The sequence below is a fragment of the Salvia miltiorrhiza genome, chromosome 1 (genome assembly GCF_028751815.1).
Source record: "Salvia miltiorrhiza cultivar Shanhuang (shh) chromosome 1, IMPLAD_Smil_shh, whole genome shotgun sequence".
NCBI classification, from domain to species: domain Eukaryota; kingdom Viridiplantae; phylum Streptophyta; class Magnoliopsida; order Lamiales; family Lamiaceae; genus Salvia; species Salvia miltiorrhiza.
Genome location: NC_080387.1, coordinates 32,856,156 through 32,870,570, shown reverse-complemented (window position 1 = coordinate 32,870,570; position 14,415 = coordinate 32,856,156). Strand labels below are relative to the sequence as shown.

Below are 14,415 nucleotides of genomic sequence, written 5' to 3'. Positions count from 1 at the left end.
AAAATTTCAAACTAAATTGTTTTCTCTCTCCTCAGTTTTGTATCGCTTATTTTTCTTAAATGATCTATTTACATTTGATTGATTCTATTTTATTTTTGCTAGATACTTTTTTTTCATTAGTTATTATTTTAATTTTTTTTCTTCAGTTTTTATCTTCTTCTATTTTGTGCATAACATGTTTAAGTTTGATTTCATAGATATAATTATAACTTTTTTGATACAATTTCATTGAAATTTTTAGAACTTCTTAAAATAAATTATGGTAATTTAAAATTTTAAAATACTTTTTATCTTTCTTCTCTACTTTCTTTAATGTTTATTTTTTCATTCTCTCTCCTTAATGACGTGTTTAACTTTTTTCTACTATATTATTATTTTTTCTATATGTGTATTTATTTGTGTTTTTAAAGCAAAAAATAAATAAATACCATGTTTTGTGTTTTACAGATTTTAGAATGTAACAAAGGCGAAAGAAAATATATTGATTCATTATATAACTCTATTTTAAATATTCTTTTTGTGTTGATTTTAATATAACTTTAGATGAATAATTAGTTATATATATTAAAAATATAATTTTAAATACTCCCTCTGTCCCGTAAGAGTGTATCACATTTTTCATTTTCGTTCGTCCCATAAGAGTGTATCACTTCCATTTTAGGACATGGTCTCACTTTCTTCTTTTAACCTCAACCACTCATTTCTACATAACCCTACAACCAATTCAACCATAACCACTCATTTCCACTAAATATTTAATCTACCAACTTTTTTCTTAATACTCGCATCATCCCTTATGCGATACACTCTTATGGGACGGAGGGCGTATGACTTTTTATTTATGTTTGTGTAACGAAAGATGTATTTATTTATTATGACGTGTGATACTATATAATAATAAAAATGCTAATAATAATAATAATAATAAGTAATGCTAATTTTATCAAATAATTTTTAATTGATTAATAATTGTAATTATCGTTTCATTTTATATAAAGTTGAAAATTTACGCTTTCAAATTTGAGTTTTTATTGAGTAATTGATGTTAATATATTATTTTATTTTAAAAATATATTTAATATGTGCTTATATTTTGATTCTTTTTAATACTTATATTTATTTAAACATGTCGTTTAGTTTTGATGCTTGCCGTGCATCGCACGGACTGACATACTAGTGTCTCTTGAAAACAGAGTTTGTGTCTACATACGCATTTGACCATGTGGGAGATTGTAGGAAATTAGTTTTGAGTTGACCAATATTTGACCAATTTTATGAGTAGACGAATCTGCGTCGTATAGCAGCAACGAAAAATGAGAGGTTGCAAGAATATTTAAGTCGATCGAGGGCAACGAGGGGAGAACCACTGCTATGAATAAAGATCTCGATACGACACTTAAGGATCGTGAATCGAGGAGCATCAATTGCTTGATTCTTGCCATTTCCATCTCTCTTATTTCTCTTGCCAATTCGATTGGATTTGGTTTGACAACATATGCCAAAATTCAAACAATATTAACACACAAAGATATATGAAGAAGAAAGAGTCGTACGAGGATAGGTCATTTAAAAACGACATCGTATGAAGATATTTTTTGAATTTATTCTAATTGGCACGTCGTTTTAGTTTGAAGACACCTCATGAATTGCCACGTAGGTATGTTAGTTCACTATAATACTTCGCCAAGATGTAAAATTAGATTAGTAACATAGTTGAGATACATTGAAGCAGAAAATATATAACAAATGTAAAACACAAAAATGAAAATAGATAGAGTATTTAAAGGCATTAACTCCTCGTCAAAACTAGAAAATCTGAAAAGAAAATATGTTTTCAGTGAGAATTCAAAAATATGTTTTCAGTGAAATAAGAATTTTCAATAAAGAGAAATATATTTATTTTTTTAAAGTACGTACTAGCGATATTTATCCGTCGGAAAATACCGTCCCAAGATTACAGGCATCATCACAAGCCATGTATCACAACCAATGAAATCTCACCCAATTTTTCAGACTAAAATCATCCAAATAGAAATGACAAAAGGCACAAAAAAAAATATCCAAAAATCAAATTCAATAATAAACATACAACAATCAGCCATCAGCCTCCTAAACAACACTCTTACTCCAAACAAAAAAAAAATGTTCTACAAAATAATTTAATGTTTTTAAAAAAATCAGACATTCGACGGCGGTTGCAAAGATTTCCACTGAGGTGGAGGCGGAGGCGGAGGCGGAGGAGCGGAGGAAGGGTGGCCGGCGTTGAAGGTGGCCCCTTCATCTCTTACTTGTTCACTCTCACCATTTTCCACTGTGCCATTATCACTAAGCTTTGGAGCAGTAATCATGTTAGGTGGCCTTAAGCTTGCTTGCTGCCTCTTCTGTCTAAATGTAGAAACTATAATCTGCAAAAAATATGCATCAGAGTTATTTATTTATGGGCCAAAAATTGATTCTTCAAGTAGTTGCTAGCAGAATTCCTTATATCCACATATAAATCTGGACAATTTAGGAGTAATTTAATCTCAAGGCATGGTGCATTTTAAGTACATTACCACTAGACCAACAGACGAGTTACCTGAGTGGGGCCGGCGGCAATAAGTGAGCCGGCTACGGCGCCACCGTAGAAGCGGCCGTCGGAATTAGCGAGCTGAACGGTGAGAAGGCCAGTTTTGGCTCCTTTATCATCATATGTATGCGATCCATTGAGGCAAACAATAGTAAAATGGCCCTCCCATTTCAAAATGCGGTCTCGAGACGCGGGCAGGAAGATTTGAGCAGTGGAGATTGAACCCGAGGCCGAAAGGATGCATATTGAATCACAAGTCATCTTCGAAAATGACCAGATCCTTTCAACAATGTTCTGCACAACACCATCATATCATTGATGTGATCAAATCATCATCATGCTTTTTTTAAGCGTAAAATCAAAAATACTACTCAAATTAAACCTCTCCTGCTTCAACGTCAATTATGTAGGGAGTGAAGTTGCTTCCACCAGCTTCACCACCATTCAAACCTATATACATATATACATTGTTATGCTTCCAGATTCTTTACCAAGAAACCTCTCAAAAACAAAAGGATTCAAACAAAAGGCAACTTCTAATTTGATAGAGCTACTCGAATTGAATACTGTACATGATTTCCCTAATAGATGAAAAATAATGGATCTATCAATCAAATTACCAAAAGAGGCTGCCAACGTTTGCCATTTGCCGGAACCCTTAGGGCGCCCTCTTCCGCGTTTTTGCGGCCCGCCGGGATCTTCCGCCACCACCCTAAATTCCGGCTGGATTTCTCCCAGCTGTTTTCTAGGCCGCCCCCTCTTCCTCTTTTCCCTAAACCCACCGTCTCCGCCGCCGTTCGCGACGGCCACCATCGCCCCTTCATGTCCACCACCATCGCCGCCGCCGCTGCTTTCCAATCTATTCTCCCCCTCCCCCTCCACCGGCGCCGCCGCAGCAACTTGCAAACCGTCGTGTTCTGCCGCCGTCGGATTAACGGCGTTTCCTACGTCGCTGTCATCCATTTTCCGACCTGAATAAACAGAGAAAACATATGATAAATGAAAGATTTAATTCGATTCATGCATGCAAACAAAAAAAAAAAAAACAACACGCACAAACATGTACAGATATGTGTAGACTGTAGAGGAAGAAGATTTTTGGGGGTTTAGAGTTTTTTTGTTAATGTATTTTTCAGATGCAGAGAATTAAGAAACGGTTGTTTGCTGCTGTGGTTTTACGTGTTTTATGATGCAGCACAAGATTTTGTTTTTTATTTATTTATTTTCGATTTAACGAAATTCTGAAACTGACTTTCCTATTTTTCGTACGATTCGGGAATTTTGAGGGTTAAGAAAATCGTATTAAACGTGGGATAATTATTGATTAATCACGATATTTTAAATCTTTGTGGATTTACTTTAAGAGGTGTTTCTGGAATAAGTGTTTGTATTAAATATATTTATTTAAATATACTAGGTGTTCCGTACTTGTCTTCTTTTTTAGATTTTTTTTTGAGGCAGTCTTCTTTTTTAGATTTCAATATCACAATATCCGATTTTACAATATGAATTTATTTATTTGAGTTTGAAACTTTATTTAGAATTTTCCAGAACCATGGAATTTATGAATTATGATATGTTTGTTTTTTTGTTTTTCTGAGATACAAAATATATAAATCTTGGATGTCACCGTTTTTTGACCTTCATGCGCTGTAACTCTTTGGCATTTCTGGTGCCATTTTTTCGGTCTTTTATAAAATCCTTTTTCTGATAAAAAAAAAGGTTTAAATCTGGACCACACATTTTGTTTACGTGGCTCACTAAACACACGTTTAACTTGACCCTATATATATATATATATATATATATATATATATATATTTAAAGGGCTATCTATATTTTTTTCGATATTAATATTTTCTATTTTCTTAGTACGTGCATGCACATGTATATAAAATGTGCGATCTATATTTGGATCTATATATTATAATAAGAAAGAGGATCTACATGATCCATTTCATATATATATATATATATATATATATATATTAATGAATTAGTTAAATAATAATTAAACTTATATAAATTATACTCTCTCCGCCTTATAAAAATATAAATATTTATAAGTGGCACGAATTTTAAGAAATATTAGATAAAAGTGTATGAGTACAAAAGTGGTTCAACCTTATAAAAAATAGAGATAAAAATTGTGGTGGGTAGTGTACTAAAATAGAAATGTTCATATTTTTGTAAGACGACCCAAAATGACAAAAAGTTCATATTTATGTGAGACGGAGTAAGTATTAAATATTTAATATTTAAATAAATAAAAATATAATCTACACGATACTGACGGAATTTGAATCAATGATCAATTAAAAGAGAGATTTCTTAGTAATTGGAACCATCAATTTTTGACTAATTTACAGCAATGATATTAACATAAGTTCGATACTGTAAATCGTGAAAATGAAATCATTTTATTTTGCTAATTAATTACTTAGGAAAATGACAGAATTTGTTTTAGAATAGAAAATGACAGATTGAGGATAAGTATTTTATAGATTCATAGCTGTACTTAATTAATTGCAATTTCCAAATTATTGTTTTAGGATTCTGAAAATATGGCTCCTGTATTAAATACAGATAAACTTGGTTTTTCTTTATTATTTTAATAATTTACTTTGAAATGCGTTGAATAAGATGATACGAATAATTTCCCCCAAAAAAAGGATCACCCAATACGATAATATCGTAATATTATAAAATAATTAATTCCCGAATCATGGATGTATTCTGATTGAATTACAATTATAAATGTCTGATAAAAAATGAAAAATAAGATTATTGTAATTAAAACGTGTTCCACTTTAGTAAGAAAATCTCGTAATTTGAATTTGTGGAGTAAATCTCTCATTCCAAACCCTAGTAAAACATTATATGTTTTATTTCGTTTAATTTACATATAATTTATATTTGTATCGTCATTTTCAATGCAATTTTACTTGGATACTCTATTACGTACTTAAACGGAATGAAACATGAAATTAATTAATTTAGTTCGATAATATTAATATATATTCTTAAGCGATTCGTAAAATACGATCAGTTTTCAAGCACATTAATATATCTATAATGAATACTCAAAATTGCATTAATTTCAATTGGGATAAAATATCAAAACATTAATTCCATGTATTCAAACATATCGTTACAAATTAAAAACGTTGTTGAAATTCGACTTACATTGTAATTATATATTGTACATTATTTATAGTCATATCACATTAAATGATTTATATATAATTTTTTTAATTAATTTTATTTTATCAAAATGAAATTGATAGTACAGTTTACACTATAATACCCTCAACAATTTCGCCAGTTATATGTTAAACTTTTGTCGAGAGCTTGAATAGATCGTCTTTTCATATAAATTTTATTTGATGAAATTTAATACTCATTCCGTCTCATTAGACTTCTCCCATTTCTTTTGGGCACGGTTATTAAGGAGAGTATAAGCCCACGTTTGGTTGAGTGTTTTTAGAAGTTGGAAAGGGATTCAATTAATTGAATCCATTACTTGTTGTTTGGTTTGTGTCATGAGTTAACCATTACCCTTACTTGAGGGTAACACAATCACCCAATTTGTTACCCTTCAAAATAGAGGGGAAATAAAATAAAGAAAATCTCTTACTAATGACTCATTTCCATTGCTAAACCAAACACTCAATAAAAGTAATGGTTATTGTTACCATTTCACTCATTTATTTGATTCCATTCACTTTCCATTTCTCTATTTGAACCAAACGAGCACTTAGTGTAGTAAAAGTGTATAAAGGTGTGAGGTCATATTGTTTATAGAGTAAAATCATTACTAAATATAAAAACATGACAAAATCAATGGGACAACCCAAAAAGAAAAACAAGATAAGATCAATGGGATGAATGGAGTACAATATTGATGTGGGGTTGGTTTTAGAAAAATAAGAAGAAAAAATATATGTTAATTTGACATAGTATATGATGGATGATTGATACATCGTATTTCTTATTAATCGTATATAGAAAATATTTACTAATTTTATAGGAGTATAATTTTTTTTTAAATTGATAGGTAAAATTTAAGACCACATCTTATATGTGAACATCATCTCATTTGAACTTTGTAAGACTTTTGAGCATCATCTTGTCTATAGTTGAAAATATCTCACTTGACTTTTTTTTTTTGAACTCATTTTTCATTTTTTTTTTCAAATTAAAGTTGATTATAAGGAGGCGGGCGATGCAAAACCCTAGTTTTGCTATTATGATTGTAGCCATGATTTCCGGTAGTTCTCTGGCGTCTTTGCCAGATAATGGAAGACTGAATCTTCCTCCGGTGTCTAATAACTTCAACCATGCTTCTGTTTCATCTTCTAGCCAACTGGCGGTGGCTAAGCCTTCGGATTCTTCTCCGAAGCATATCAACCATGCGGCGGCAGTAACGCTTACGAGGGGCTCTTCTTCGACGAATTTTTTTGAGGATCTCTCCATGGAGGAGAACGAGAAGCAACAGGCTATGAAAACTGATGCTGACAAGGTAATCCTTAAGTCCTATGCTGATATCACTTTGAATCGCCTGGCGCGACATCCTGATGTTGCAGCTCATCATTATAATACGTTGCGTCCTACTAAGGAAGTAGAAAGATTTTCTTTCAAAATTCCTAAGGAAATCTATAATCACGAGGTCAATGAATTTAAACATGCCATCACTTTTCGTCTTCTGCTGCGGAAAGTATAGAAGCCGAAGCCGGCTATGCAAATTCAAACGAAACTTCAATGTTTGTGGGCTCCATCTTCAACATGGCAGTTAATCCCTTTAGGAAAGAGTTATTATACGGTGAATTTTCAGAACGCTGAGGATAAGATGCTTGCGAATAGTAAAGTGCTTTGGGAAATTTCAAGCGGTCATATTAGGGTTCGTGAATGGTCCCGTAATTTTGGTCCTTTCAAGGAACTCTCACCTTTGGCGAATATTTGGGTTCGCATCCATTACCTTCCGATCGAATACTGGCATTCGAAAATTCTTGCTGGCATTGGGAGATATCTGGGTCACACATTAAAACTTGATGGAGCTTCTGTCGGTCGTACGTTTGATCAATATGCTCGTGTGTTGGTGGAAATTGATCTGTCTAAGCCTCTTCCTGAAAATCTTCTCATTGATGGAGAAGATTATTCGTTCTATGTGGATTTCGTGTATGAGAGTTTGCCTATTTATTGCTCTAAGCGCAAAATTACAGGACATTCTTTGGAAAAATGCAGGCGTGGAAATATGAAGACGGGATAAATCAAGGAAACTATGGATAATAATGATCCTGCTGCGGGGAAAAAGCCGAATATGGGATTTGGGAAACAGGTGGAGGAGAAACAATGGCATGTGGTTACCAATGGAAAGGCAATTCAAAAGGGTGATGAAGTGGCTACGAATGATGCTATGCAGAATGAGTCGGCTTCGCCATATCAAACTCAGAATAGATTGTTGGAGGATGGAAGGGTTGTCGATAATATTATTTTCACTCCGACTATTTCGAATAGGTTTGAGGCTTTGGAAGAGAAGAAGAAAGAGACGAGTATGGAGAACATGGATAAATTGGTTTCGTCAAGTTCGACTTTGGCCACGTCGCAGGTTTCTGGTAGTCATAAAAATAAGGGCTCTGATTCGTCATTGAATAAGGGAAGTTCTGGGGATCAAAGAAGAATGACAGGGCCTGATTTGCTTGAAAATGTTACTGTCCCCGTGATTGATATGAATGTGAAGCTGGCTGTTGAGACCGAGTTGCTCGAAGAGAGCAGTTGGAGGAAATAATTATGGAGGAAGAGCCGGTTTATCAGGTTGATCAACATGAGGTTGATCTTAAGGCAAAGAAAGTTTTGGCTATGGAAAATGCTTTGAAGGCGGAGAGATTGGAGCAAATTCTTGCAATTGCTAAGGCGCCAATGCCGATAGAAACTCCGTCTGTTAAGAAGAGAGGACGGCCTAAGAAGCAGGAATAGCAAGTGAGTCATATAGTAGGCCAGTCATTGGCTCAAGCTGAGGAATCCATTAAAAATCGGCTTAGAAAATCGGTAGATAAGGGTTTGAAACCTCGAGATTATGTGGTGGACAAAAGTAACAAGAACAGTATTCGATCCATGGATAATGTGTCTAAAGGTAGTTGGGTGGCGGAAGTGGAATTGAGCGAGGCTCAATCCGCTGAATTTTAATCGATTGTTATGAATATTATCGCCCAGAATATCTGTAGCATGACGGATGAATCCATGCGGGGTTCTTAAGGAGCACTGTTGTTCATTTTCTCCTGTCATTTTAGGCATCACTGAGCTGAAATCTTCTTTCAGGAATATTCCGCACAGATTTTGGCATTCTCTTAATTTATCTCATGTCCATCAGAATTGCCGTTTGCCGAGCTGCTCGAATATTTGGTTATTTGTGCATCTGATGGTTAACACGAGTATTGTTTTTTTGTCGTCTCAGACGATCATTTTGGATTGTAATTGACATGGGTTTTCTTTTAGAATTGATGTGGTTCATGGTGCTAATGATGCGGTTACTCGTAGAGTACTTTGGAATGATCTTATTCGGTTCAAAGCAAAGAATATGGTGGTGATTGGTGACTTTAATGCTGTAAAGGGTGCTAATGAACGTATTAGTACGATTGTTCCTGATCAAGCTGTTTGTCGAGATTTTTGTTCGTTTATTGAAGATGCGGAGTTGGTTGAATCTCAGACTGATGGTTTGCGTTTTACTTGGTCTAGAAAGAGATTTTTGCCTAGGCATATTGAATATGTTCTGGATCGTGCTTTATTTTCAGTTGAGTTCGACAATAATTGGGACACTATCATTACATCTGCCTTGCCGCGTCTCACTTCGGACCATTCTCCTTTGGTTATGAAATGTATTAGAAACTTGGCTGGTGTTCGGCAACAATTCAAATTTCTCAATATGTGGACTCTTCATCCTACTTTTCTTAATATGGTGGTTCGGTCTTGGAATGAGATGGTTGATACTAGATGTCCTATGATGAGTATTATGCTTAAATTGAAGCGTCTCAGGAAAGATATTGGCGAATGGAATAAAGAGGTTTTTAGAAATGTTGATTCCAATATTACTATGCTTCAGAGGTCGTTGGCTACTCTTCAAAATAGAATTTCCGACCAGGGGTATATGGATCAGAACTTTGATGAGGAAATTTCTTTGCAAGCTCAGATCAACATTCATCTTGCTCAAAAGAATAATTTGATGCAACAACAAAGCCGGGCAGCTTGTCTGACTGACGGAGATCGAAATACGGGTTTTTTCCACAGGTTGATTAAATTTAAGAAGAGAAATCCTCCTATCTCTCATCTTCAAATCAATGGCCAGAATGTGTATGACATGTTGGAGATTGAGCAGCATATTGTGAACTTCTTTTCCACTCTTTTTATAGATGGGGGAGGACCTATTTCAGATCCTTTGGAGATTGAATCTCTTATTGATCCTTCTATTTCGGATGCCCAAAATGAGATGTTGATAAAAATCCCGGATGAGTCTGAGATTATGGCTGCAGTTTTTGCCATGGATGCTAATAGTTCTCCTAGCCCTGATGGTTTTTCGGGGATGTTCTTTCAAAAGTGTTGGGCGATTGTTAAGTTGGTGTCACGACCGGTCTTAACTAAGGATAGGTAAGCCGGGAAACCGTGACTAGGGAAGGGAAATTAGGAGAGGGGACAGAAAAGGGGTGATAAATAATAATAAAGGAATTGAACTAAGATTTAGACATCATATGAGAAAAAAAACACACATAAATAGATAAGAGCGAGTAATCGGTCAAGAGTATCCGATTTAAGTGTTTATACAATAACTTGATTTGACAATCCAACATAATAGGATAATATGCATCATAACTGAGTGTTCGCAGCGGAAATAGAACGTGATACATGTATGAAGACATGTATCGCCAAGAGTTTATTTAGTAAATATGACAAAGCTCCGCACGACACCCCATCATCACTCATCACTGCTCAACCTGCACATTTAGAAATACATGCAGGGCTGAGTACAAAGTACTCAGTAGACATATGCCGAAAATCATATACATACATAATAAATGTAAATTGTCATGCCATTTCAATAGTATAACCAAGGGTTTTTTACTTAAAAAGGCCCTAAGCATACTAAATTCATTTGTGATTCTAAAGTTCGTCTGATCAGACTAAGTTCTTTTGTAATCTATCATATCTGAATCTGTGTGCCGGAGAGGTGGCCACCTCTCACGGTCACTTGACCGGCCAACCCGCTAGATGACTCACGGTCACTGGTGTACACTAGCCAAGGCAGGATAGCTATCAACTGCTCAAGACTCGAATTCGATTACATGATAATTGGCAAAGCCATATCAGATAGATATCATACTGAAATTGAAACATTTTATGGCAAGACAATACTTGAAATAACATCAATTCAAAGATTTTGTCATGAAATAACTTGCTTGAACGTAACATTTAAACTCATTTGATATATATGAAAGTAATGCCTACCTGATTGCAGTGTTTTGCTACTTAAGACAATGATTCTCTTTCCTTAGCGCGATAGGTTACTCAGGCGCTTTTGTTTATTTGCACCTTTGATAACACGAAACATGTGTTCGAGTGAATAATAGAAAAGATAACAACAAATGCAGTGAATCACTATTCACTCATTTCTCTAACTACCCATATTTCCTTAAACGACTGTATCTAACTCATATACAATCGTTCTTCTTTTATCGAAATACTTCATGTACCTTTGAGGATGTAGGAAAGCCCATTTTATATTATTCCTTTATTTATCCATTATAAATAAAGAATAATTTATAAAATATTTTCCTTTTCCCCATTTAATAATGCCAATCAATATATATATATTGCTACTATTAAAAGAACTAATAAGTCATTAATAAATTCTAAATATTAATTCCTGATGAAAATTTCATTGTGAGATTTTAGGAACATTTGTAAAAATATTTTAAAATAATAATAGGAGTTAACTATAAAAGAAATTTTCGAGAAGATCTAATAATTTTAATATTTTAACCATTTAATTAATAAATCTTTAATATTTCATTTATCAACTATTCCATCTAATATAATTTTACCAACAAGTTCTCATGAAATCTTTCTCAGAATATTTATATATCTCAATAGCTCATTTATAAACTAAAAGTGATATTTTATCAACAATAAAACTTTAAAATCCTTAATAAGAATTATTTTGAATCATTTCCATCTCAACAAAACTGTATATATTCAACTTCAACTAATAAACTGCTTTTACTCCGAACTCGTATGGAGTCTAATTTTATATCAATAGAAACCTCTTTGAGTCTAGTTTAATTAAAAAAAAAGTATGTTGAAAAACTCCAAGTAGTTTAAGAGATATAGCGATTTTCCCATCGCCTACCAGATTCGGCAGTTTCTGCCAACTGAAAGTCCAGATTTTTGAAAAATAGCAAACGTTACCTGAATGAGCTCAAATTTTATATGTAGATAGCTAACACATATATCTTCATAGAATAAAAATTTGAGAGCTAAATATCAACATATGGTTACTGAAATAATTAACCTAATCATCTGCCTCACAACAGTTTTAGCAGATACGGGCAGTAGACTTCTCGAATTTTAAAAGGGTAGTAAACGAAGTTCAAATGATATGAAACTTTGTACGAATATTTAACACACTCCCATCTATACCCCAGAAATTTCTCATAATATAATAGAAACGGGAATGCATCGAAATAAGGGCGTCAACTTACCCTTGTCCAAGTGAGCACTAATGGAAGTTGTTCGCCGGGGTTTTTTTCTGGTCGTCGTTCCGCGATGGGGTTTAGCCGCGAAGGTCTACGACTTAGTTTTCCTCGTGCGAGATAGATCAGGCTACACAACGGTGGTTTCTCGATCCTTTTTCGTCGTAAGGATAGTGAGAAACGAAGGCCGTAAGTTGGCCGGTGGCTAAGTCGGGAATTCGACGTTGGCCTCCGAAGGATATTGTGGCCTTTGGTCGGGAAAATATAGAGAAGGTTTCGGCCTTTCGATTGTTGGGTTTGGTAGCCTAAAGATGGAGGAACGAGTACACGTTCTCGGTTCAGAGCCTAGTGGCCGGTCGACGAAGAAATGGCCCGGCGAAGGGAGCTCACTTGAGCTCTTGCAAGTAAAAGAAACAAATCTCCTAAACTCTCTGTTGCTCGCTGCACTTCTTCCTTCTGCAGAACTCTCCTCAATTTATAGAGGAGTTTCTGCAGACAACAGAATCAAAATGGTGGAAATTTTGGTACCTGGAGTTGCAACTTTTGAAGATTTGATCGTTGAAATTTACATCCTTTGACAATTGTGATCTTGCCGTGAAATTTCTTTCTCGGCGTGCTGAAGCTTTTGAAAATTGTGGATATTGGCGTGATTTTCTTCTCTTACAGGAGACTTTGGGGTGTGATGGAGTTCAGATATACTACAGGAAGAAATCTGCAATCTTTACAATCTCCTTCTGCAGTAATGGTGTATTGGAGGGGAAGATGAATAGTATAGGGAATAGTGTAGGGAATAGTGTAGGGAATAGTGTAGGGAATAGTGTAGGAAATAGTGTAGGAATTGATGTGTTGGATGAAAAATCGAGACATACGTGTAGTGTCGTGATCTAGTTTCTCCTAGTTCCTGTAATAATTCTCCAATTCTCGTTTAATAAATACTCGTCGTATTTATTAAATCCTCAATCTTGAGATTTAATACGTGAAAGTCGGAATTAATTCGCGACTTAATACCTTAACTCATATAATGCGAAATAATAAAATTATTATGCATATGATCTCAAGTTATAATTCTAGCAATTTGATTTAAATAACACGATTTATAAAATCGGTTATAAATCTAAATTTTCTAATAATATTGATTAAATCAATAAACTGGTAAAACAAAGTCTCAAACGTATAGTTAAACCAATAAATTTAATTATTGGTTTCATTCATGACTGAATATTAAATCGCAGCTCTGTATCTCTTATACAGACTTTTGCTGAAATAATATTATCTGAACAAAATAATCACCATAAATAATTAAAAGAATTTTATAACTAATGCACATATTTAATCTAATATGTATTTAAAAGAGCGGGGCATCACATACTACCCCCCTTAAAATAAATTTCGTCCCGAAATTTGCATACCTTCGTTAAACAACTCTGGATATTTTTCTTTCATCTTGTCTTCGAGCTCCCACGTAGCTTCTTCTTGTCCATGGTGCCTCCAAAGAACTTTCACTGAGGTGATTGATTTATTTCGGAGTTGTTGCACCTTTTTATCTAAAATCGCTTCGGGTCTTTCTTAATAGCTCAGGTCTGGATTAAGGATCATCTCATTTTGGTGTATCACGTGCTTTGGATCGAAAACGTACTTCCTAAGTTGTGATACGTGGAAAACATTATGGACATTTCCTAGACTTGGCGGTAATGCCAGCCTGTAAGCCACTGGGCCTATTCTTTCTAGGATCTCATAGGGTCCTATAAATCGGGGTCTAAGTTTCCCTTTAACTCCGAACCTAATGATCCCTTTTGATGGAGAAACTTTCAGAAAGACTTTTTCTCCATTCTCAAATTGTAAGTCAGTTCGGCGTTTATCAGCATATGACTTTTGTCTATCCTGGGCCTCCTTAATCCTCTGTCGGATTTGGCGAACGATTTCAATCATTTCACCTATTGTGTCTGGCCCTAGGATTTTTCTCTCGCCCACTTCATCCCAATAAAGTGGCGATCTACACTTTCTCCCATACAGTGCTTCGTAGGGTGCCATAGCGATAGTCGCTTGGTGACTATTATTATATGCAAACTCGATGAGTGGCAAAATGTGCTCCCAGTTTTCACCCTG

At 34.5% G+C, this 14,415-nt stretch overlaps 2 protein-coding genes across 3 annotated transcripts in view; one reads left to right on the top strand and one right to left on the bottom strand.

The window, feature by feature from the left end:
- The window catches only part of LOC131020541 (uncharacterized), a 1,142,091-nt gene that overhangs the window by 46,564 nt on the left and 1,081,112 nt on the right, over positions 1–14,415 (top strand). The gene's annotated exons all lie outside the window — the stretch shown is intronic.
- On the bottom strand, positions 1,979–3,805 carry LOC131020547 (AT-hook motif nuclear-localized protein 9-like). Of its 2 annotated transcripts, none has more exons than XM_057949454.1 (5): positions 3,630–3,805; positions 3,190–3,540; positions 2,952–3,019; positions 2,579–2,863; positions 1,979–2,405 (listed from the first exon to the last, which is right to left on the bottom strand). In XM_057949454.1, exons 2-5 carry the CDS (start codon positions 3,530–3,532, stop codon positions 2,178–2,180), a joined length of 924 nt encoding a protein of 307 aa, XP_057805437.1. In that variant the 5' UTR covers positions 3,533–3,540; positions 3,630–3,805; the 3' UTR covers positions 1,979–2,177. The 2 variants fall into 2 exon arrangements, with proteins under 2 accessions (XP_057805437.1, XP_057805429.1); XM_057949446.1 differs by having other exon boundaries at positions 3,626–3,803.

What these genes read in the sequence shown, in the direction of transcription:
- LOC131020547 (XM_057949454.1), bottom strand. Translation starts at nt 3,532, where the DNA reads ATGGATGACAGCGACGTAGGAAACGCCGTTAATCCGACGGCGGCAGAA. An exon ending in AACGTTGGCAGCCTCTTTTG is followed by an intron (nt 3,020 to 3,189) that starts GTAATTTGATTG and finishes ATATGTATATAG; the next exon opens with GTTTGAATGGTGGTGAAGCT. An exon ending in TTGCCGCCGGCCCCACTCAG is followed by an intron (nt 2,406 to 2,578) that starts GTAACTCGTCTG and finishes TATTTTTTGCAG; the next exon opens with ATTATAGTTTCTACATTTAG.